The following is a 22,961-nucleotide window of genomic DNA, read 5'->3' as shown; positions in this document are numbered from 1 at the left end:
CTGGCGGCGCATGCTATTCTATTGCTGATGCTTCTGGAGAACGTATGTGCATTGTAGAAAATTTGTAATACTGAATAGATGGTTAGTTTTAGGTATGCTTACTAGTAATAACAATAATATAGTACATACTCAACTATCTAATACTTGACAGACGTTCATTATAGTAAAATTGAGTTCTTACTGGAAAGTATTAGGAATTTTGTAATAGCTGACTACAGTATGTCTTGTAACATTTTGTATTTTTCAAGGAGTGTGTGTTGGGAATCGGCTCTTTGCCGTGACAGCTCCCTATCTGGCAGTGAAGCTTGTATCGGACAAGGCTAAAGACAGAGGACAACTTGCGAGAGATCTTCTAGATGTACTGGTAGATAAAGATCGAGACACAAGCAAGGTACTCAGTTACAGGATCATCAGCTAAGACGTCACTAGTGTCTAACATTGTTCATCCCATTCGGTGTAACCAATTTTGTTCTATTAATTAAGAGTTTGTTCTTTTGATTATATACATGTAATATGGTGTTACAGAGGTTGTTATGCAGAAGTTTTCTTTACAAGCAAGAGAAACACAGCACAGCGTCTACCAGAATATGACCACCACACTAAGCGACAAATGTTTCTCAATAGAAGACAGTAGTCTTTTAGTTGACATGCACGTAGTATGATTGGCTTTGTGACTGGAATAGAAAGCAGAATAAATATATGTACTGTTATTTACAGTAAGCAACAGTAATTTATTTATTTGCTTATTTTTACTGCGTATTCCCGCCAGTGATCTGTCTAGTATTCACTGTAAATCACAGACAGACAGACAGACTGATAGATTTACACACAAGTAGACAGACAGACAGATTGACACACAAGTAGACAGGCAGAAAAATGGACATACACATACACAGACAACCAGGCAATCAGATTACAGTCGTTGAGTGATTGGAAGTTGACGATTGTAACCAAATTGAATTAATTTCATTATAGCTCCAAGTTCTCTGATGCTCATCTTCAGCTGCTCTTCACTCTACTTGAGAATGTCGTAATAAATCACTCGGTGTTTTGACGATTACGCATTTGTGTGTCTGTTTATGTGCTTTAGCCATCCAGGTATTTACAAGTGAATACCAGTAGGATTACATGCACCATTATTCCCCAGATATCACGCGAGTTGTTGGGTGAATTCTGCCGTTATTGACCTAATACCACGCGACTTCCCGAGTGTGTGTGTGTGTGTGTGTGTGTGTGTGTGTGTGTGTGTGTGTGTGTGTGTGTGTGTGTGTGTGTGTGTGTGTGTGTGTGTGTGTGTGTGTGTGTATTATCATGAGACAGTACTGAATTTTAGTCTTTACGCCTTGTGATTGCGAATCCGCCAAGCTTGACGGTATTATTTTCCACTCTAATATTGAAGGAAAACGGGAAACTTGCAACGCAAAGAAATAGAGTTGCTACGTTTAGGCATACCTTAAAGGAACATTTCGGCCACATACGCTAGAAAATTGCGCCCAGCATACACCTTTGATTGTTGGCTACCAACATTCAAATTGAGACATTTGACGCATTCGCAGAACAAGATATGCTTACGTACGCTTTTAACTGATTAAATGATAAATTCTATCGGACGCGTTTGTAACTTTTTCGATCGGGACTCCAACTTCCCGAATATCTACAGTAGATCACAGTTTGCAAAGCGTGCTGTTTGGTTCAGTAGCTGAAATACTAATGCACAACTTACTCATACTTATCAAGCGGGCAACGCTTTTCTAAAGTGACGCTGAAGAGGGTTTTTTCGCTATCACGTGTAACATCACGTGACATCGAAAGCACTCTGTGAAGCGCGCTGGACGCCGAAACAGATCCGGACGCCAATACCGCTTGCCTCTCTAGCCTTTTAGTTGTGTTCATGTGCGACAGACCACGTATGAACAGCTGTTTTTACTACACACCGAAGGGGGCCCTGTTATAAAAACTGGACTAAACTGTAACTTCGCGTTGCAGTTCTGGTCACCTCCATCAGCACATGCAGTCATTGCTTTTTGCTGCAAATGAACGTTAGCGCGCGTCTCTGAAATGTTGCGTTAACGCAAATCTCCGAAATGTCTCTTTAAGAATGAAAATACATACAGACGAAGAGAAACAAGGCAAACGATATATTACTACCGGAGACCATTTACAGAAAGAAAACCGAAGTCATAACCATGTGTTAATGTGATAATGGTAGGCATGATCGCAATGTAAACATTTTATACTAAGTCTCAATTGAGGACTTATTCAATTCGTACAAACAGACAACATGAATGTATGTATATGCATGTATTTATCTATTAGAGAGTCGTCATCAAAATCTGTTGACATATACCATCGTGTATCTAACACCATTAAATGTTTAGTATGCATGCAACATTATACCACTAATCATTAATCATTAATTAGCGCATAGAGTTTAGGAGAAGCCTGTCGTCTACCCTTGTACACGAGGCTGCAGTTACCTTTAACTATAAAACACTGTTACACTAAGAGACTGTAATTACTGCTAGTAGATAAAACAGACAACCTGTATAGTGTAACCATCAACTGGTTACTCTGCAGAATTGGATTCACGTTACTGAGGTCCTCCAAAATGTAGCTACGAGGGTCCAAGTGCACCCAGGCCATCCTGCTATAGACGTAGTTTTGGACACAAACATCAGTTTGGGTACCGCTGAAAGCGGTCGGGCTCGCTAACCGTCTGACGTAGATATCTGGGAATAATAGTAGTAGTAATTCTTGTCTGATTTGTTATCGAGATAATTTTAAAAGGTTAGGATATCCTATTTGCTACTACAATCTGTACAGTAGTAGCTGTCAAATATATCAGTCGTTCACAGTAGTAGTAATAGTAGTAATAGTGGTAGCAGTAGTAGTAGTAGTTCAATTGCTGCAATTGAACGTCTTTCTGTCATCGTCAAGACACAGCCACATGCAGCTTACTCGGCTTTCACTCATGGAGTAAGCAGTAAATAGACCTATATGGCCAAGACCAACAGCAACTTAACCCAATTTCTGCAACCACTGACTAAAGCAATCGACTCAGATCTAATTCCTGCATTAACGGGTCAATCCGCACCTGGTGAAACGATGACAAAAGTATTTGTTCTTCCAACTCGACGAGGTGGACTTGGAATCATCGATCCTTTGTCCCTACACAGAGAGTTTACTTACTCCTTGAAAGTTGCAGAGCCTCTTACCAAGCTCATTCTTCAGCAGCAATATCAAGTAACTGAGAAGGTTTTACAACAACAAAGCGTATTGAAAGCCTCAGTCAAACGTCAGAAAAATCTTGTAATCAGTGTCACTGATGACGAAGTTCCTGCCAACCTCAATATAAATCTCAAACGTGCTGTTGATTTAGCCAAAGAGAAAGGTGCTTCTGTGTGGCTGACAGCTCTACCTATAGAAGAGCATAGTCTCCTTCTGACAAAATCTGAGTTTCACGACGCACTATGTCTACGCTATGGCTGGCGACCAAAATTTCTACCTGATTTTTGCCCTTGCGGAGACCATTTCTCAGTTGATCACTCACTCTCATGTCCTACCGGTGGATTTCCAACACTGAGACACATTGAGACCCGAGACATTGTGGCTAACCTATTGGATGATGTCTGTCATGATGTTAAGAAAGAACCAATTTTACAAAAACTGACTGGAAAGATACTGCCTCAGAAGAGTAACAGACTAATGATGAAGCCAGGCTGGACATCTCCGCGTGCGGTTTCTGCGGTGGTAGATTTCAGAAAACATACTTTGATGTTAGAATCTTTAATCCTCATGCTCAGTCATATAGATCATCAGCAATATCATCTCTGTACAGGAAACAAGAGCAAGAAAAGAAACGTAAATACGAGGCTCGAATCAGAAGAGTCGAACAAGCTTTTTTCACACTACTGATATTCTCTTGCACAGGAGGAGCAAGCAACTTAAACATCAACATTCCCGAAACGAGTATCATCTCTTGTCTCAGAAAAGCAAGAAACGGCCTACAGTACAACACTGTGCTGGGTCAGATGTCGACTAAGCTTCGCATTACTTCGATCTGCAGTTATGTGTATCAGGGGGTGCAGATCCAAAACAAAGCACCCAATCACTAAAAACAGTATATTCTTGGCTTCTGCTGAGAGTAGTTTGTCTTACTGTTAACTACATATATCATATCTCTAAATATGCAAAATGTCGCTACCTAGTTATTGTATTTGCCTTACAATCGTAATAGTAAACTTTGTGGACACATTAGTGTATGTATATTTTATTCATAGTATATGTACGTAATACTTTTATTCAAATACACTATGTCTTTCAGTAGTAGCAACACCTATCAACAAGGACATACTCTTGGCTTCGGCTGAGAGTAGAGTACACCTTGCAGTAGTTAAATTTGGAATTAAATATGTGTTTAAGGTAATCGCTTTGCGTATGTTGCCTACAGTATCTTTGCTTAATTATTTAACTTGTATGATAGAGTTTGATTTTCAAATACACCAGTTCTCAGCATTTATCAAATACCATGTCTTTTAGTAAGAATAGAAGTAGTAGTAGCAGTGTGTATGTTTGTGTGTGTGTGTGTGTATGTTTGTGTGTGTGTGTGTGTGTGTGTGTGTGTGTGTGTGTGTGTGTGTGTGTGTGTGTGTGTGTGTGTGTGTGTGTGTGTGTGTGAAAGTTTAGTGGCGAATCCAGGGGAGAGCCCAACGAACCCGAGCCGTGCTGTTTGCTATTAACTTGCTGTTAATTTGCCAGACTGAGAGACAAAATGCTGCTATTTGCTATGGTTCAAAAGGTGATAGAATATATAAGCCTGAGGGCTGATTTTACATCAAAAATATTATTGTTTTTGACTCCGTCAGCTTCTGTAGATGCATTGTTTTATCTCGCAAATTTTAACTAATATAAATTATTAAGTATTTTGCAAATCTGGAAGGGTTGGGGGCGTGGTTGAGCCCTTTCCCGCGCGTGTAATAATTAAAAACGTAGACGTCAAGCAAGTAAAGAAACTGTTAAAGTTGTAATTTATTGACATAAATAAACACGTAAGCCTACAAGACACCTTATAGACACTTAGATTGGAGTATAAAAGTCGCTATAGTCTTGGACCATCTGAAATGTTTATTACATTTTGCGTAGTCAATCAATCTTGATGAATATATTGGACAATAATTCCTTAAAGTTATATTTTTGCCCAAATGTGCTCTTTTGGCGTGTACTAGAATTACCAGTATACAATGACAAATCACTTTACCCTGATCTAAAGCTAAAAACAATCCCTTCAATTATTATTGCTCCAACGTTACACAACTTGTGGCGAGGAAACCTTACCCTACAGGGACTTTAGCAGTAGAAACAGCTGTTTCGTTCGTTAAGTATGATCGCCGTCTCAGTTAATTAGCTTAACCAATGTCCTCTACTACTCTAGATTTATTCATGCTTGGAATAAAATACGCGCGTGTACTTAACAAGAGCAATCTAGCAACTAACAAAAAAATTTACTGTTGCTCTTTGTTCCCTATTGAGTTCAAGATTACATGGTCGCGTGAGGGTCCGGATGACAGTCCTCCAAAGAGTCCCTCAAACAGTCCCCCAAAGAGTCCCTCAAACAGTCCCCTAAAGAGTCCCTAGTCTTGATTGAAAACCAAAGATATATAAAGAGTAGGTACAAGAAACATTACCAGTCGCTTGAATTCTGAAATGGTCACGAACAACGGTGGGAAAGCGCTGAGATGGCCGATCCTCGTTGGGAAACTACAGTGAGACCTCGACTGGCTGAACTGAGCAAACTTGTCAATCCGCAAGCTCTCCGAGCAGCTCTATACTCCTTCAAACTTCTCGATAAGAGAGAATGGAGAAAGATCTTGCATATGAATAATGATCAAGAGGAAGCTGCAGAACTGCTTCTCGTTGAGATTTTGCCACGGAAGGGTCCTGAAGCTTTCAACAAATTTCTTGATGTTCTCCGGCAAACTGAGGGACAGAAGTATATAGCAGACACCATCTTGACAAGCCATCATGAAGTAAATGATTAGACTGTTTTGCTGATTAAATTTGAAAAAACTTGTAAATGTGATTCAGTGCATACGCTTGCGCGTGCTCGCGTGTGTGCGTTGTGTGTGTGTGTGTGTGTGTGTGTGTGTGTGTGTGTGTGTGTGTGTGTGTGTGTGTGTGTGTGTGTGTGTGTGTGAGTGTGTGTGTGTGTGTGTGTGTGTGTGTGTGTGTGTGTGTATGTGCGCGTGTGTGCGTGTGTGTGCGTGTGTGCGCGTAAGTGTGTGTGTGTGCGTGTGTGTGTGTGCGTGTGCGTGTGTGTGGGTGTTTGGGTGCGTGGGTGGGTGTGCGTGCGTGTGTGTGCGTGCGTGTGCGTGCGTGCGTGTGTATGTGTGTGTGTGTGTGTGTGTGTGTGTGTGTGTGTGTGTGTGTGTGCGCGCGCGCGCGCGCGCGTAGGAATGTTCGTACGTGAGTGTGGCTTGATGCATGAATGTGGTAATTCCAGCCGCAATGACTTCTATTTTAATAAAGGTAACTGCAGAAGTACACCAGAAATTCAATACCTCTGATGTGTTACCTACACCAACAAACCAGACGCAGTGCCAAGAGTCTACGAAAGAACAGAGCCATGACGAAGTAGCAAAGTTGGCAGACAAGATGACGATCTGTGCATTACACTGTGATCGTTCAAAGAACGGATATCATCCTGCAGCCACTCAGGTAAATCCCGTAATTCGTTAATGACAGGAAGTTTGAAACGTTTCTACATTTAGCAACAAATTAGATATTTTATGTTTGTATACTTTCTCTAACCAAGTCAACTTGTGATCTTCAGGATGATTTTTCTCACCTAATGTCATGGAAAACATGGGATATAAATTTGCCTTCCGATAAATTTCTTCGAGGCCAAGTGAGTGCAACTCTCGATTATCTAGTTGTAGGAGGATTTCAAGGTGAAGTCCACCTTCTCCCTCTTCATGCCAACAAGAGCACATGGACGACATTCACCAGACCTGGAGGCGACATCAGAGCTCTCACCTGTCATTCTAGCGTCTGCTTCACTCTGATCTATGATAAAACGACACAACAGACTCTCATAGAAAGTCTCGACCTTTGCAATCCAGAGTCCGGTTGGTGCGAGGTCGCCGTCCTTCCAGACGAATTGCAGGTGCGCGACGTTGCCATAACTGTTTCTAGACAGTATATTTATGCTCTAGGCGGCAGAAAGTGGTCGGCATCTAAACATGCTGTTGCTACTGCTCGTGTTTTTGATGTTACGACTGGAAAATGGGACAAACTTCCAGACATGAAGGAAGAACGGTCTTCTTCCTCCGTCGCCATAGTCAACCATACCCTGTTTGTTGGAGGAGGAAGGTACAATGATGGAAGTTACAGCAACAAAGTAGAGGCTCTAGATCTTGATGAAAGTTATGGTAAGAGTGGAGAGTGGCGAACGGTTACACCCACTGAAAGGTATGATCCTACTCTGGTTCAGTTCAATGGCAAGCTTCTGGCTCTTGGCGGTGCGGAGACCTGCACGTGGCTTAGCCCTACTTCGTCGACGCAACTGTTGGACGAAACTGTACATCCTGTGTGGCTCTCTCTTCCCAATTTGACGCATCATTGGATGTCGCATGGCGCCGTTTCTTGCGGAAACTTGCTTATCGTTGCTGGCGGTCTGACTCCAGCACGGTATCTCATTGAAAGCACTAAACTCATGTTAACCTGATTGTGTTGCAGTTGTGCAATATCTGTAGTCATAATTAAATCGAAAACTGTGATAGTAGATTGCAGAAATTTTGTATATTTTATAGCACAATTACTCAAGAGTGTCTAGAATGATCTTCAAGTTTTTGAAAAAATCTGCAACAATGATTAGTAACTGTAGTATATGGACACAGAAAACTGAGTACTTTATGCAAGACAGTTGTACAGTGTAAATTATATTGTATGGACTTGAATTTTGTGGTAAAGTGACCGTATCGTGAGCGCATGCGCAGTGAAGTACCTGAGTATTGAGTTGTGTTCATTACACGGATTTTTCTGAGAGCCTGAAATGCGACAATTATATTATTGTAACCTATGAGGTGTTGTTTTATCTCATTTGAATAACAACATAATAAAACTACAACGTGCTCTCTTTGCGTCGCCGTCTTGAAACGATAAAAACTGTGTCTAGTTATCGACTCTGGCTTAATTCGTACTGAACTGTGGCTGTGTCCGTCTGTAGCTCGTGATGTCAGTTGTCTCTACCCAATAACCGAATTGTATGATAACCGATATGCAGGAATGTGTGTTTAAGTAACCATTAACAGGTTGCTCAAATAGAAAGTTTGCGTAATTTGCAAAGTTTTCTTAACGAATTTGTTGACAGTTTAAACTTCTAGAGTGCGTAAACATTCAGTAGTTGCGTTTAGCGATAATAGGGACCAATTTATTCGTTAGACTACCATAGTCTCGCTATCCATGCTCCTTTCAAGAGCTAGGCATCAGTGCGTCTGCTTGTTATATCGTTTTCTGCTACCTAATACATTGGTTGCTGAGCGATCTTTTCTTCTTTTCGTCTTGTTACTATAAATAACAGCGTTAATTGTTTGTTTTGCTACTCTACTGTTTGCTTGCTAAGTCATCTATGCATGGACCAGGATTACTTTAACTACGCGACGTGCTCTGTCAGACGTCCACATCAAACATCGATCAAATGAAATGAATGTAGATCGAGCCATCATCGTCTATACATCGGAACTATCTCCCTCGACAGCTGATACTGAACACTCAGTAAGCACTCAAGATCGGCAGCCACAATTGACATGTAGTTTACTGACAACGGGACAGGACGTTTGTGTGAAACATCTCACAAGAGTGAGGCGCGATCTTCTTCGCACGGGTGTCAAGGACTCGCATCAGTGGCAATTTTATCTCTATAAACCATTGATCACACAACTAATTTGATCACTACAAATATATCATTAAACTTCATAACAGAAGGGCACAATGAGTATTATAAGCTAACTCTAGTAGCACTGATATATTGCTTCAATGAATCATGCAATAGCTTGCTGGAAAAAGCGTTTGGTCCATGGTACATATATGCGTAATACAAAAATTGTATTAGGATATAATAGCAATATGTTTCACAATGAAATGTAAAATCAATAACCAAAATGTCACAAGCACAATCATGCACAGACTTAGCTAGCTAGATTAACAAACGTTACTAAACTAGTTGACTTACTGAATAGGGTTACGAGTAACTCGATTAGCTAGTTTACGTTTTTTGACTTGCCGAAATCGTGTAAACCGAGAGAGTTGGACTCTGCGACGCACATATTTCCTCAGTTGTCGCTTTTCTGAAGGCTGGCAAGGTGTGGTAACGTCAGCGGCTTGTTCTGCCGGGTTTGGAGGTCTAGCGACTCTAATGACGTTACGTTGCGAACTGAATCTAATAGAACGCCGATAATGGCTGGATTTGACTTGACAAGTCACCGTACGTCGAACGGCTTGCCGTGAATGCGACTTTGTTTTTGTCTTTGTCTCCATTGTTTTCGCCTCCATTGCTGGGAAAGTATTTTTCTTTCTCTGTTTTCTTTCTTTGCTCTCTCTGTCTCTTCTCCCTCTGTCTCTGCTCTTTCCATCTCTTCTCTCTCCATCTCTGCCCTCTCCATCTCTGTCCTCTCCATATCTGCCCTTTCCAATTCTGCCCTCTTCATCTCTGCTCTCTCCATCTCTGTTCTCCCCATCTCTGCTCTCTCTATCTCTGTCCTTTCCATCACCGCTCTCTCCATCGCTGCTGTCTCCATCTTTTTTTGTCTGGATCACCACTGTTCCCATCGTCTTCATCTCTGCTGTCTCCATTTCTGCTATATCTATCTTTACTCTCTCCGTCTCCGCTTTCTCTATATTTGCTGTCTCCATCACTGTTGTCTCTACCTTTGCTTTTTCTATCTTGACTGCCCCTATCTTTAGTGTCCCTATCTCTGTTGTGTCTACCTCTGCTGTCTCCATCTCTACTGTTCCTATCTCGGCTCCTCCTATTTCTGCTGTCTCTGTCTTTGCTGTTTCTATCACTGCTGTTTTCATCTCTATCGACCTCATTTCTGCTCTCTTCACGTTTGTTGTCTTTATCTTTGCTGTCCCTATTTCTGCTATCTCTATCTCTGCTGTCTCTATCTTTGCTTTTTCTATCTTTCCTTTCTTTATCTCTTCTGCTCCTTTTTCTGAGGTCTCTACCACTTCTGTCTCTGTCTTTAACCATTCCATCTTTGCTGTCTCTATCTCTACTTCCGCTGCCTCATCTGTCTGTATTCTTGCCGCTTCTATCACTGCTGTCTCTATATCTGCTCTCGCTATCTTTGCTGGTCCTTTTTCTGAGGATTCTATCACCGTTGCCTCAATCCTTGCACTTTCTATCTTTGCTATCTCTACCTCTGCTGTCTCTGTCTCTGTCTCTGCTGCCTCTATCTTTGCTCGTTGTGTCTCTGCTGGCTCTATATCGAATGTCTCTCCTGTCTGTAGTCCTGCCGTTTCGCTCACTGCTGCATCTATCTTTGCTGTCTCTATTACTGTTGTCTCCATTATCGCTGTTTCTATCACTACTTTTTCTATCACTGCTTCCTCTATTTCTGCTGCCTCCATATCGGTTGTCTCTATTTCAGCGGTCTCTATCACTGTTGTCTCTATTTCTGATACTTCTGTCACTGATGTCTCTACCTCTGCTCTCTTCATCTTTGCTGGTTCTCTTTCTGAGGTTTCTATCACCGCTGTCTCAATCCTTGCACTTTCTATCTCTGCTGTTTCTGTCTCTGCCGTCACTATCTTTGCTTGTTCTGTCTCTGCTGCCGCTATATCTGATGTCCCTGCTTCCTGTATTCTTTCTCTTTCAAATAAACTGAATACACAGTCAATAATCCAAGTCAAAGCTTTCAGTAAACCTTGTAGGACATAACATATTGGTAACAACATAGTTCGAAAAACCAACACAACCGTCGAGGAAACACCAAACACAACGACCCATACACAGTTAATAGTCCAAGTCCAAAATTGCAACAAAACTTGTGGCACACGACCTAGGATTGAGAGAAGATGTCGAAAAACCCACGAAACCGTCGAATAACCCCATAATACAACTAACGATGCACCGTCAGTAGTCCAAGTCCAAATTTGCAACAAACCTTGTGGGACACGAATTAGTACTGAGATAATAGCTCGAAAAACCCACAAAATCATCAAAGAAACACGAAATATAGCGAATGCTATAGCATTAGTAGTCCAAGTCAGAACTTGCAACAAAGCTCGTATAGTCACTCGTAGACTCGCAGATACTTGAGGCCACGCCCATCTAAAGAATCTTGTCGTTATGTCCCATGAGTATGACAACGCCATGACGCCGCCGATGAAAGCAGGCTGTGCAACCGACCAGAAACAGCGTTTAAGCTGAAGCCAATAGCGTACTGTTACATAGATGATCAAAACCGCTGCTATTGCCCCCACTATGAGCCACGCTGCTGCGTAGATTGCAAGAAGTGCAATTGATACCCTTTCGTATAGAAACTGAGATGAGGTCGCGGTGACGTTCCAAAGGTTGTTGGAAAGCGGTTTTATGGCTTGCCAAATATCTTCCACCGTCACTTTAGCCATGTCGGTTAGCGTAGTCGTTTAGAGCCAATTCTCGATCCCTCTTGCGACGTCCAAGTAAAATATGAGAGATTAGTTGGGGGAACTAGCCTCGCGGAAAGTGTTGAAGATTTCTGGACAAACAAAAATGTCACGGGAAACAATAAAAAGCCTACTCAAATCGAAGTTATTGCACATGCGCGAGATGAGTAGCGACACAAGCGGCTCTTTATCTGTATATATAACGTCAAGCCTTATAGTTGCCTTAAAGCTATATCTGTAGAACTTGAATACACACTATTTGTATGCCAGTTAGCTAACTTCATTTTTAGCGGCAAGTAGAAAAACGAAATCACTGAAGTCACGAGACAGGGAAGCGTCTCAGTGCAGAGTTCATTCCAAGGCGTGTGTCCCACGGCATCACGTTTTCAGCAATTTACAACTGTGCACGTGTGTGTATATATATATAGTTATATGCGATGTTAGACTGTCTCATTGTGCAAATAATTATTTATCTCTGCACGTAAACTACAAACAGACCGCGAACTAATGGCATTCCAAACATCCTATTGCTAATTCTAGTCTGTTGCTTAGCTAATTAGCCGAACCACGTTCGCATCTACTTGATCTGTAATTATCAACCTTCTTTCGAACCGTGTAAATCTTCTTGCTATACATAGCTCACGTGCTCCATGCAGAGTCTGGGATTTCCCCACGGTTTCTCAGTTTTTCAAACAGACTTTTTAGTTATCAGAATAAAGAATTATTAACCTGAGAACGCATGCGCTAGAATTACAGTAATAATGCAGATGATAATTAGAGACCTACGGCCAGACAAGCGACGGCCGGGCGGCAGCGCGCATGCACCCATTGCTAGCGCTAATGTTAATTAGCGTCGAGAACCCCACGTGCCATTCAATGTCTTTAGCATCCTTCTAATGCTCTTCACGTCAATTAGCAGGTGCCAGTAAGCGTGCAGCAGCTCTTCTCTGATTCGTGGTTTGAATTGAGTTGGCAGGCGCACGCGTGTATAATACCGACAATATTATACAAATTGCATTCTCCCATGCCTAATGATATGCGTAATAGCAGATGAGACTGATATGTCAGGTTGTCTACCAATACGCCTTGGTCTTGTAATCTCCTATGTTTACTGGTTAGCTAGAAGCTAATTCATGATGACGTATTTGCGTGTGCCCGTTTGTTTAAAAACGGAGTGACCGGGAACATCGTGGATTAGTGATAAGATTAGATAAAGAGGCTGGACGCAAGACTACACTGTACGTACTCCACAAATCCTTATCTCTACTGAACTATCACTGTTACATATCTTTGCTGTCTCTATCACTGCTGCCTCCATTTCTGCTGCCTCTATATATTTGCTGTCTCTTTTTCTGCCGCCTCTATCACTGATATTTCTATCACTGCTGTCTCTATTTCTGCTGCTTCTATAACGATTGTCTCTACTTCTGCAGTCTCTATCACTGCGGTGTCTATCATTGATGCTTCTAAATCACTGATGTCTCTATCACTGTTGTCTCTATTACAGATGCCTCTGTCACTTGTGTTTCTATCTCTGCTGTCTCCAAGAAGATCAAATACAACGAACCATACACCTTCAACAGTCCAAGTCAAACTTGCGTCAACCCTTGCGGGACACGACAATTCCTGCGGTCTCCATTACTGCTGTTTCTATCACTGCTGCCTCTCTATCGGCTGTCTATTTCTGCGGTCTCTATCACTGATACTTCTTAGCCTCGACACTGGGTCTTCCTTTGCTTTCGGTGGTCCTTCCACGCAAGGATGGCAACGGCGCGTTATCACGCGATGCTGTCTCCGTAAATGGAGGCCTAGTAACTCTCTTTGTTACGTGATAAACTAGTTTGTCACCTGATGTGCTTTGCAAATGATGATTGGTCGACTGTAAATCACATTTGAGTTACTTCTCTGAAACCTGGAGAGATCAGTAAACAATCGCTCACGTCACAGGTGTCATTTAGTGTGTTACAACAGCTTGTGCAGAATATCGTTTGGGCGCGTTGGCTGCAAACAGTTCCAATATTCTTCCTACATCGCAGCGAGTGAAGCTATATCTGTTAGTCGCGTGCAGCTGTTGCTTCTGGAGTAGCTTCAGGCTGCCATAAACCACGTAGAAATTTCACGCGTAGTCGTAATGGCTTTCGATTGATTCCTGGAGCGCGATGATAGTTTATTTAGAACATAACCGTACATATAAAGTAGACTAATTGCTATTGCGTCGTCTTGTAGTCAACGACAAGAGAGGACAGAGTCTGTGCGTTGCCTTTTTGCGCGCGAAATGGCCGTACAGTCTTTGCGCTCGTTTCTCTACGCCAAATAGACACTAAGCAGCATCGCAATGGTATAGTTATTGACCGCATTTCGCGACTTTCCCGTTTCAATACCCTTGCTATAACGGCATACCATGCTGCAAACGGAAACACACCTGATCTCTTTGAAACAAAGCAAATAATCGTCTGCTTTCCTAATGACATAATTAGTAAAGCTGCGTAATGACATAAAGAGTTACTAGGCCTCCCTTCGCTTTACGGAGGAAACAACACGTGATAATACCGTCCCGGTGCTATCCTTGCGTGGAAACACCACCGAAAGCGAAGGAAGCCCTAGTATATAGGTTAGATACTTCTATCACTGATGTCTCTATCATAGCTGTATCCGTCAACATTCAAAGTATAATCCCGCGAAAACCTTGTGCGATACGACCATTTCTTCGGTCTCTATCACTGCTGTATCCGTCAAAATTTCAAACCCAATCTCGCCAAAAACCTTGTGGCACACGACTATTTCTTAGGTTTCTATCACTGTTGTATCCGTCAAAATTCCAAGTCCAATCCCGCGTAAAACTTTGTGGGACACGGCTATTCCTTCGGTCTCTATCAATGGTGTATTCGTCAAAATTCCAAATCCAATCTCGCAAGAAACCTTGTGGCACACGACTATTTCTTGGGTCTCTATCACTGTTGTATCCGTCAAAATTCAAAGTCCAATCCCACGAAAAACCTTGTGGGACACGACTATTTCTTCGGTGTCTATCACTGCTGTCTCTATCACTGATAATTCTATCACTGATGTCTCTTTCACTGCTCTCTCTATTACAGATGCCTCTATCACTGGTGTTTCTATCTCTGCTGTCTCCAAAACGATCAAATACGGGCGATACCCCGTCAATAGTCCAAGTCCAATCTTGCAAATCTTGTGGGACTTGACTATTTCTGCCGTCTCCATCAATGCTGCTGCTATCACTACCGCCAACAGTCCAAGTCCAAACTTGTGACAAACCTTGTAGGACACGAATTATTACTGAGATAATAGCTAAAAAAACCCACAAAACTGTCAAAGAAACACCAAATATAACTAATGCTATACCTTGAATAGTCCAAGTCAAACCTTGCAACAAAGCTCGTATACTCACTTGTAAACTCGCAGATATTTGAGGCCACGCCCATGTAAAGAATCTTGTCGTTAGGTCCCATGAGTACGACAACGCGATGACACCGCCGATGAAAGCAGGTTGTGCAAACGACCAGAAACAGCGTTTAAGCTGAGGCCAATAGCGGACTGCTACGTAGATGATCAAAACCGCTGGTATTGCCCGCACTAAGAGCCACACTGCTGCGTAGATTGTAAGAAGTGCAATTAATACCCTTTCGTATAGAAACTGAGATGTGATGATGGTGAAGTTCCAAAAGTTGTAGGGTAGCGGTGTTAAGGCTTCCCAAATATCTTCCGCTGTCACTTTAGCCATGTCGGTTAGCGTAGTCGCGTAGCGCCCGTTCTCGATCCTTCTTGCGACGTCCAAGTAAATGAGAGAGACTAGTCGGGGGAATTAGCCTTGCGGAACGTGTTGGATCAAGATTTCTGGATAAAAAATAGAGTCACGGGAAACAACGAAAAGCCTACTCAAATCTAAGTTAATGCACATGCGCGAGCCGAGTAACGACACAAGCGGCTCTTTAACATCGAGACTTAAAGTTGCACTAAAACTATATCTATAAAACTTGTACACACACTATTTGCATGCCAGTTAGCTAACTTCATTTCTAGCGGCAAGTAAAAAACGAAAGCACTGAAGTCACGAGACCGGAGAACGTCTCAGTGCAGAGTTCATTCCAACACGCGTGTCCCACGGAATCACATTTCTAGCAATTTACAAGTGTGCATGTGATGTTAAACGGTCTCATTGTTCAGCTAATTATTTATCTCTGCACGTAAACTACAAACAGATCGCGAACTAATGGCATACCAAACATCATATTGCTAATTCTAGTCTGTTGTCTAGCCGAACCACGCTCGCATCTACTTGATCTGTAATCAATCATCCACCTCCTTTCGACCCGTGTAAATCCCCTTGCTATACACTAGCTCAAGTGCTCCATGCAGAGTCTGGGATTTTCCCACGGTTTCCCAATTTTTCAATCAGACTCTCTACTTATCAGAATAAAGAATCATTAGCCTAAGCCCGCATGCGCTAGAGTTACAGTAATAATGCAGAGGACGGTTAGAGACCTACGGCCAGATAAGCGACCGCCGGACAGCCGCCGCGCATGCACTCATTGCTAGCGCTGACGTTAGTTAGCGTCGACAACCCCACGTGCCCGTAATTGTCTCCAGCAACCTTCTAACGCTCTTCATGTTAATTAGCAGGTGGCAGAACGCTTGCAGCAGCTCCTCCGTTATTCACGGTTTGAATTGTGTTGGATGGCAAACGCGTACATAGACTCACGTGTTCCAGAACCTGGGGTTCCAACGGTTACTCCGCTTTTCGAACAGACATTTCAGTCATCAGAACGAAGTGTTAGCTTATCCATATTTGGCAGCAAAAACACACTCACCAGGCCTCGGTCAACCCCGAACAGCATGCATGGAGTAAAGATCCAACAAGTCAACGGTATTGTGTCGGTATAGTATACTTCTATTTGCACATACTGTGATTAGTTCGTAATGAGTCTATTTCATAACACACATGCACTGCATGCCTCTCAATCTCGCGTAGCCAGCCCCTCCTGTTTTGACTCAAATAGCAAATTGATGTCCAGGATCCCATAAGGCACAAAATCATGACGACGATGTGTGATCAGATCAGTGAGCATTACACTGATCAGACAAGTTAGTATTTATACTATAGAAATGAACATCAAACATAAATGTGTTTGAACACTTAATTGTTTAGGCTCAAAAACTACTGCATTTCAACTTTTCCTGCTTTCACTTCTAGTTGCAATACATATTGTGACAAACTCTAAGTTGAATAACAAATGCGGTCGACTTGTAAGATGATAAGTTGGAAGTGTAACAAATTATTGCTTTTTGGTTAATTACTACTTTTGACGTATAGCATGTGCACATGGACACACAAACACAGTAAAGGCTGATTCACACTGAGCACGTAACGTAACGTTACGTAACGTAACGTAACGTAACGTAACGTAACGTAACGTAACGCAATGTAACGTAACGTGACGTAACGTGACGTAACGCACACAAGATCGATGTCGTATACCGTACCGTACTGAGTTTCGTAACGTAACGTTAGATGTAGAGATGGATTCAACGTTTCCCGATTGACGTAGACAATTATCCAATCATGGAACCGTGCGTGGGTGTCTCTCCTGAGCGTCTCACTGCTGTAACATGTCTATCGACGAAAGGCTTAATGACCTCGTACGCGAGTACCCATGTTTGAATAAACAGTAATACCACAGATGCAATTCAAGCCGTTCAGTTATCTCCCTGAAAGTCCACATCAATAAATGTTACCGCTATAACGATTAATATCAAATCAAGTTGACGGACACTGTCAGCTTGTTGGCACTAATTGCGTGCCAACGTGCACTTATTGTGCCAACGCGTGCAAGTTGTATAAATTCAAGTGAATTCATTGTTATTAATCAGCTAATGTTCAATCTATTTGTCTTCAGTTACCGTTATGGGAGCAATCGCATCTCTGACGACAGCATTCGTCCAACTCTTTGCCAGTTCAGGTACCCTGTCCTGATTGGGAAGCACCTAATTTTTAAAGACTTCTATAAATAATCCTTCTAAACAAATCAATTTATCAAACTTGCCTCAGGTTCCGTCAGAAAACCGCGTCGTCCCGCTCGCCAGACAGCTTTCGGAACAAACTTCTGCCAGCATTAATTGGTATATATCATTGACCTCTAGAGAACGCAGACAACTAACCTGTTTCAAAAGTCTTTGCTGTGCCTGACAGTCTTCTATGTACAAATGACACGATTCCAAAGACAAAACAGTCACGTCGGCTTCCCGTCCGACCTTGAGAGATCCTATGCGGTCTTGCCAGCCGATAGCGAATGCAGGAGTAGACGTCACGGACCTTAGGATCTCGTTCAGCGGCATGCCAACGCACAACATCTAAACAAATACCGCATACAATTTTTAAATTATAGAATTTCATAGGAAAAACTGGGTGTAGGTGTAGGTTTGTGCGTGCGTTTGTGTGTGTGTGTGTGTGTGTGTGTGTGTGTGTGTGTGTATGTGTGTGTGTGTGTGTGTGTGTGTGTGTGTGTGTGTGTGTGTGTGTGTGTGTGTGTGTGTGTGTGTGTGTGTGTGTGTGTGTGTGTGTGTGTGTGTGTGTCAACTGACAGACAAAAACTCACTTTAGACATAACTGTAGGAAGGTCGTAGGCTGGTCCTGCTTGACTGTCTGTATGTAGGTCTGTGCTCACAGTGTCAGGCCAAAAACCCGACTTTGCACATATCTAAAATGTACAAATATAGAGTCAATGCTAAAGGCTGCATGTAGCAATGTGTACCTCAGCAACTGTCCAGTTGAATGAACCCATACCGTGTCCAATATCGAACAAAACGCCTCGCTGTTTTGCCTCCCAAACTCCTAATAAACGAGAATAATAGCTATATAGCCATTTACGGTCGGATAACGGTTGCATGTCCTATACCCGAGTCGATGTGTCCAGTGTGCGGGTCAACAATACAAGATGAAAATCCATGGAAACAATGAGTGTAAATGTCACCACGCGCAAGACTAAAATATAATAGATAACGACTTACATCAGTAGCCGTTCCAGAACATGACCACAGCAAGGGATCAAACAAAATACATATAATGTCATTAATACCAACTCGTGAGTTTCTATGTATACTCGGCTTATCCAGCTCAAATGTATGTGTTACGGAATACCGAGTGCCAAAAGTTTAGTGTAATGACGAATTTGGTACTAAATACAATTGCAGATGTAGAAATCTTTAGTTTGTTCTTTGAGACAAATTACGTTGAACCCAGATTGGCTGCATCCTTGTCCTCTGAATTAACATGCTGCAAGCTAAATGTTCAAGTAGCAAGTGCACGTGGTCAGCTGTATATTCAACAGATAGTAGAGCCCAGATACAGCAACTGAAATTGCATGTTAATTAAATTGAACGCCTTCACGCTGTTCTATCTGTTATCATTCAAATCAAATAAAAAAAGGAAACGAGTGTCAGTAAAACTACGACAACTACAACGATAAATCAAACGTAAGAAAACACTGTCCCAAAGTTAATTAACCAATTTGTGTACATAATAAAAATTATACTCACAATTTTGTCTGTTTAACGGAAGCAGAATCTATTTCTAATGAAGGTAAACACTATGAATTTCACTTACATTAATTGGTTTCCCTCCGCGGTGCCATAAATGCTACTTACGTAGAAATTCTAATTTAGTTTAGCTCAGACAATACAGTACAGTACAGTACATCGTTTTACAAACAACCAGTGGTGTAGACCCTATTTATGCAACCGATTGGCGACTACAGTATTGTACAATACTGCTATGCTAAATGTACTATGCCAAAATGCATAAGCACGTCTAGAATTCTAAATTTGCAAGGAAGACCCTCAGCTAATAGGAGTTTAGGTGCTACTGGGCATGCAGCCCTATTCATATATGGTAGGCCACTGCACACAGAATCTTGTTGTCAAAAATTAAGAAAAAATACCTCAAATCATTAAACACGTCAATCTTTGTGAATTCTTATCATAAAACTTGTTAATTTTTGTGCCAACAGCGATTTTTACTGGTTCAAAACACTAAGCAAAACGATATTAAATAATCAACGCATGCAGGTTCGCTACAAACCTAAATGCTGACCTCTAAAACCACGTTACATTCACAGAGCACAATTATACCACCACTATAAAATACTAGAAAGAAGGCGGTCAACGGTTGAGTGGCCCTGACTTACATCAACGTATAATCAAAATAATATCATGCAGTACTGAGTATATACCACTGCTGTATGTGTAAGCTCTTACCTTCCGGGACATGACAATACCTCGGATGACTGACCAGTCACCGGGATTGACGAGAAAGCGTGATGCGTCATGATTGGAACACCGCAATTGCGAGCTGCTAGAATTGCTCTCCTACAGTTAATTAGCACAAATGCAGTAGGAGACTTGTACGCTTTCAACGAGTACTATAAGCACCTGTATGCCTCCACTTCATTCCTACCGCCATCTGCAACATCTTCTGCCAGCCTTATTTTGACTCCAACTACGATATCTCGGTTTGACGATATGCCATCGATACAGGCATCAGTTGACACTTGATTGAGGCTGTCCAATTCACCTCCTCGTCCCGCTCTGTCGATCAGAAAGCATGCCTCGCTGACAACATACGCGAATTGCATTGTCAGGACATAATGATACTTACTGTACGCATCCAGCTGATGCCAGACCATGCTGGGCAATGTTCAAGAATGCCAGTAACCTCGTAGAGCATTTTTCTATCACGTACTTCCTCAAGCCAAGAAGCGTGCTCGCTCCAGCACTATATACAAAACAAAATATCAATACAACGATATGATCCATTACACAGCGATTTCGCTCACTCAAACACACGAAAACATAAAAACGCGAAAATGTAAATACCAGCTAATATATTAAAGTATCAAGAATCTTTATTGTGCAATCCTTTCCTAGCTGAACCCGGCAAGCACCAACTACATGCATGACCTCGGCACCGGTTACACTATTGCTCCTACACATAAAAGAAATTTCGTATGCATATAAAATGACAATTTCATGACAAAATCTCTCACAGTGACACTGTTAGTAAAAGACAAGAATATGCTCTTTTGGCAGAATAAGACGCCCTAGCTTGACCTACAGACAGACTAACAAGTCTAGAAGCAGATCATTGACAGACACTTACGCGTGACCTGCATGAACGGCGTTTTCACTGCAACTGAAGTCACCGCTGCCGGTGCGTGTACTGTACGTACTTCAATTTAACGCGCGTTAATATCCCGGAAAACAATAGCGCGCACTCCTCCGTTGCTAAGGATAATTTCTCTAACGCCGATTGTTACGTTGACGGATGCCCTTGACGATGACCATTCACCAACAAACAATTCTGTGACAATTGACAAAAAGCTAGTCTGACCACACAGTCAGTCAAGGTTTTCTTCCTAACTAAAATTTCCATTTCACTATGAACTTGGAACAACAGCTAGCCGCTTTCTACCGACGTAAAGACAAACGTTTCGTCGAGAAACTGTGGGATCTCGTCGAGAACAGCAGTCTGGACGACGTAATTCGCTGGGGAAAGGATGGTACCTACATTGTCATCCCCAACACAACCACATTTGAAGAGCGCGTCCTCAAGGTCTACTTCAAAACCAAAGTCTATTCTAGTTTTGTCCGTCAACTCCATATGTACGGTTTCCGCAAGAGAACTCAAGACGTCGAGTTGATCACAGCGGGAGCTTGCAATTTTGAGCACAAACTGTTCATTCGAGGAAAGTTTGATCAGTTGCTAAGAATTCAGAGAACACAGCCGAAGAACAGAAAAGAGAGAGCTCTGGCTTTTAGCGCACTTCCATTCATGGGCAGAAGTCAACGCGTGTTTCAGAGACCAACGGGAACACTAGTGACCCAACCGGCCCACTGTTTGACCGCCAGATTCAACTATCAGGTCACTCCACCTGTCAGTCTACCAGAGATACTGGCAACTCAATTGTATAATCGACCGAACACGCAACCTGTGCCTCCAAGCAGACTTACAGCTTTGCCAGCAACTCAAGACGAGGACAACAAAGAGAACCGTCTGACCAAGTCTTCTAAGTTGCCACCACTTCTTGTGCTTGCTGAGATCTGCTCTGCTATTCTTACAAAAGGACACCCAGAGAACGATGAACAACGTCGTCAGTGCATTCAAGTTGCCAATGAAAGCATTCAACGGCAGTACAGACGAGAGCAGTTTCTGTACACGAGAAGAGCCAGTGTCAAGACTCCAGGAGTCATCACAACTTCACTCAACAGCACCATGTCGATACCCTTTATCCATCGAGCAACACAAGTCAAACTGGCTCAGCTGATGACCCACCCCTCAGATATCTATCGACGACCTCAAGGCAAACAAATTACACAAGACAGAGAAAAAACAACAACAGCACCCCATAGCACACTACAACTAACTAAGAAACTGACTACTGCAGCAGCAGCAGCAGCACAAAGCTCCAGATCAACACCATTGCCAGATGACAATCAAGAAGACGAGAGTCCGCTGGTAATAGACATCGACTAGGAAACTTGCCCGACATCAGTGTGGTTGCATCTCAAATTCAAGCCCAACCAAATGCAACCATTACAAATACACTGAAACAGCTTCAATCAGTGCAGATAATGTCGAACTATTAAATTCAACTAATAAGTTATAACCTAATGTAGAGCTGGACTCATTGTATATAGAGAATTTTACTTATTGAAACATGTACTAATCCCAATATTTACCTGCCAGCATCAACTGCCGTCGTCACACCTCGTCCCAAACAATAGTGATCCACATCAATACCCAAGGGCGTGGCATACTGGTATCCGTGCACGTGCAGATCAATCAACCCAGGGACGACCAAGAAACCTAAACTAAACGATCAACAATAGTCTTACTATATCTACGCGTTGTATACACCGTACCTGTGCAATCAAATGCTTCTTGGCCGTCGAGATCTCGTCCAATTTCGGCGATTCTGCCGTCTTCGATGAGCACATCGCACTCATCGTCCAAGCCGCTGCTAGGATCTATCACTCGTCCTCCTCTATCGAAAAAGACAAGCTATAAATGGCGACAATTGGACGTTCAGTGAATTTTTACCTAAGAAGCATTAGCCTCGAGTTCCAGACACACGTATGCGCTTTCTGTAATTAACTAATTAATAATATAAATAAAAATTAAAACGCTTGCACATTAATTGAGCATACGACATTTGTCAAACAAATAATTGTACTCTTAGCGCCCTAACTAGATTGGAACATATTAAACTGAGACTTCTAGTCACACACACACACACACA

The 22,961-nt window shown here is 42.2% G+C and overlaps 5 protein-coding genes across 5 annotated transcripts; 2 read left to right on the top strand and 3 right to left on the bottom strand.

Annotated features, from left to right (window-relative positions):
* The first annotated feature begins 5,689 nt into the window (after window positions 1–5,689).
* On the top strand, window positions 5,690–7,950 carry LOC134185804 (uncharacterized). Its single transcript, XM_062653684.1, has 3 exons — window positions 5,690–6,026; window positions 6,526–6,714; window positions 6,830–7,950. The coding sequence occupies exons 1-3, from the start codon at window positions 5,736–5,738 to the stop codon at window positions 7,721–7,723; spliced, it is 1,374 nt and encodes a 457-aa protein (XP_062509668.1). The 5' UTR covers window positions 5,690–5,735; the 3' UTR covers window positions 7,724–7,950.
* Window positions 7,951–9,100: 1,150 nt separating this feature from the next.
* LOC134185817 (uncharacterized) lies at window positions 9,101–10,962 on the bottom strand. The gene has a single exon (XM_062653696.1). The coding sequence runs from the start codon at window positions 10,954–10,956 to the stop codon at window positions 9,226–9,228; it is 1,731 nt and encodes a 576-aa protein (XP_062509680.1). The 5' UTR covers window positions 10,957–10,962; the 3' UTR covers window positions 9,101–9,225.
* A 3,180-nt stretch (window positions 10,963–14,142) lies between these two features.
* On the bottom strand, window positions 14,143–15,498 carry LOC134186070 (uncharacterized). The gene is made up of 2 exons (XM_062653979.1): window positions 15,013–15,498; window positions 14,143–14,958 (listed from the first exon to the last, which is right to left on the bottom strand). Exons 1-2 carry the CDS (start codon window positions 15,389–15,391, stop codon window positions 14,390–14,392), a joined length of 948 nt encoding a protein of 315 aa, XP_062509963.1. The 5' UTR covers window positions 15,392–15,498; the 3' UTR covers window positions 14,143–14,389.
* Window positions 15,499–17,349: 1,851 nt separating this feature from the next.
* Window positions 17,350–22,783, bottom strand: LOC134185820 (deacetylase Oant_2987-like). Its single transcript, XM_062653698.1, has 12 exons — window positions 22,763–22,783; window positions 22,585–22,706; window positions 22,402–22,528; window positions 20,321–20,437; window positions 20,095–20,250; window positions 19,921–20,031; window positions 18,564–18,649; window positions 18,420–18,499; window positions 18,264–18,365; window positions 17,827–18,018; window positions 17,712–17,771; window positions 17,350–17,652 (listed from the first exon to the last, which is right to left on the bottom strand). Exons 1-12 carry the CDS (start codon window positions 22,771–22,773, stop codon window positions 17,551–17,553), a joined length of 1,266 nt encoding a protein of 421 aa, XP_062509682.1. The 5' UTR covers window positions 22,774–22,783; the 3' UTR covers window positions 17,350–17,550.
* On the top strand, window positions 21,069–22,386 carry LOC134185821 (uncharacterized). Its single transcript, XM_062653699.1, has one exon. It carries the CDS (start codon window positions 21,101–21,103, stop codon window positions 22,193–22,195), a length of 1,095 nt encoding a protein of 364 aa, XP_062509683.1. The 5' UTR covers window positions 21,069–21,100; the 3' UTR covers window positions 22,196–22,386.
* Window positions 22,784–22,961: the final 178 nt, after the last annotated feature.

The sequence above is a fragment of the Corticium candelabrum genome, chromosome 10 (genome assembly GCF_963422355.1).
Source record: "Corticium candelabrum chromosome 10, ooCorCand1.1, whole genome shotgun sequence".
In the NCBI taxonomy this organism is placed as follows: Eukaryota; Metazoa; Porifera; class Homoscleromorpha; order Homosclerophorida; family Plakinidae; genus Corticium; species Corticium candelabrum.
The sequence above is the reverse complement of the archived record's forward strand: the minus strand, read 5'-3'. Positions and strand labels throughout refer to the sequence as shown.

Excerpts from the sequence above, each read along its gene's own strand:
- LOC134185804 (XM_062653684.1), top strand. The coding sequence starts at position 5,736 with ATGGCCGATCCTCGTTGGGAAACTACAGTGAGACCTCGACTGGCTGAA. Across the intron at positions 6,027-6,525 it reads TCTTGACAAGCCATCATGAA|GTAACTGCAGAAGTACACCA; the intron begins GTAAATGATTAG and ends ATTTTAATAAAG. Across the intron at positions 6,715-6,829 it reads ATCATCCTGCAGCCACTCAG|GATGATTTTTCTCACCTAAT; the intron begins GTAAATCCCGTA and ends TGTGATCTTCAG.
- LOC134185817 (XM_062653696.1), bottom strand. The coding sequence starts at position 10,956 with ATGTTGTTACCAATATGTTATGTCCTACAAGGTTTACTGAAAGCTTTG.
- LOC134186070 (XM_062653979.1), bottom strand. The coding sequence starts at position 15,391 with ATGGCTAAAGTGACAGCGGAAGATATTTGGGAAGCCTTAACACCGCTA. Across the intron at positions 14,959-15,012 it reads TTTGACTTGGACTATTCAAG|CTATTATCTCAGTAATAATT; the intron begins GTATAGCATTAG and ends GGGTTTTTTTAG.
- LOC134185821 (XM_062653699.1), top strand. The coding sequence starts at position 21,101 with ATGAACTTGGAACAACAGCTAGCCGCTTTCTACCGACGTAAAGACAAA.
- LOC134185820 (XM_062653698.1), bottom strand. Across the intron at positions 18,019-18,263 it reads TTCCTACAGTTATGTCTAAA|ATGTTGTGCGTTGGCATGCC; the intron begins GTGAGTTTTTGT and ends GTATTTGTTTAG. Across the intron at positions 17,653-17,711 it reads GTTTTCTGACGGAACCTGAG|GTGCTTCCCAATCAGGACAG; the intron begins GCAAGTTTGATA and ends TTTAAAAATTAG.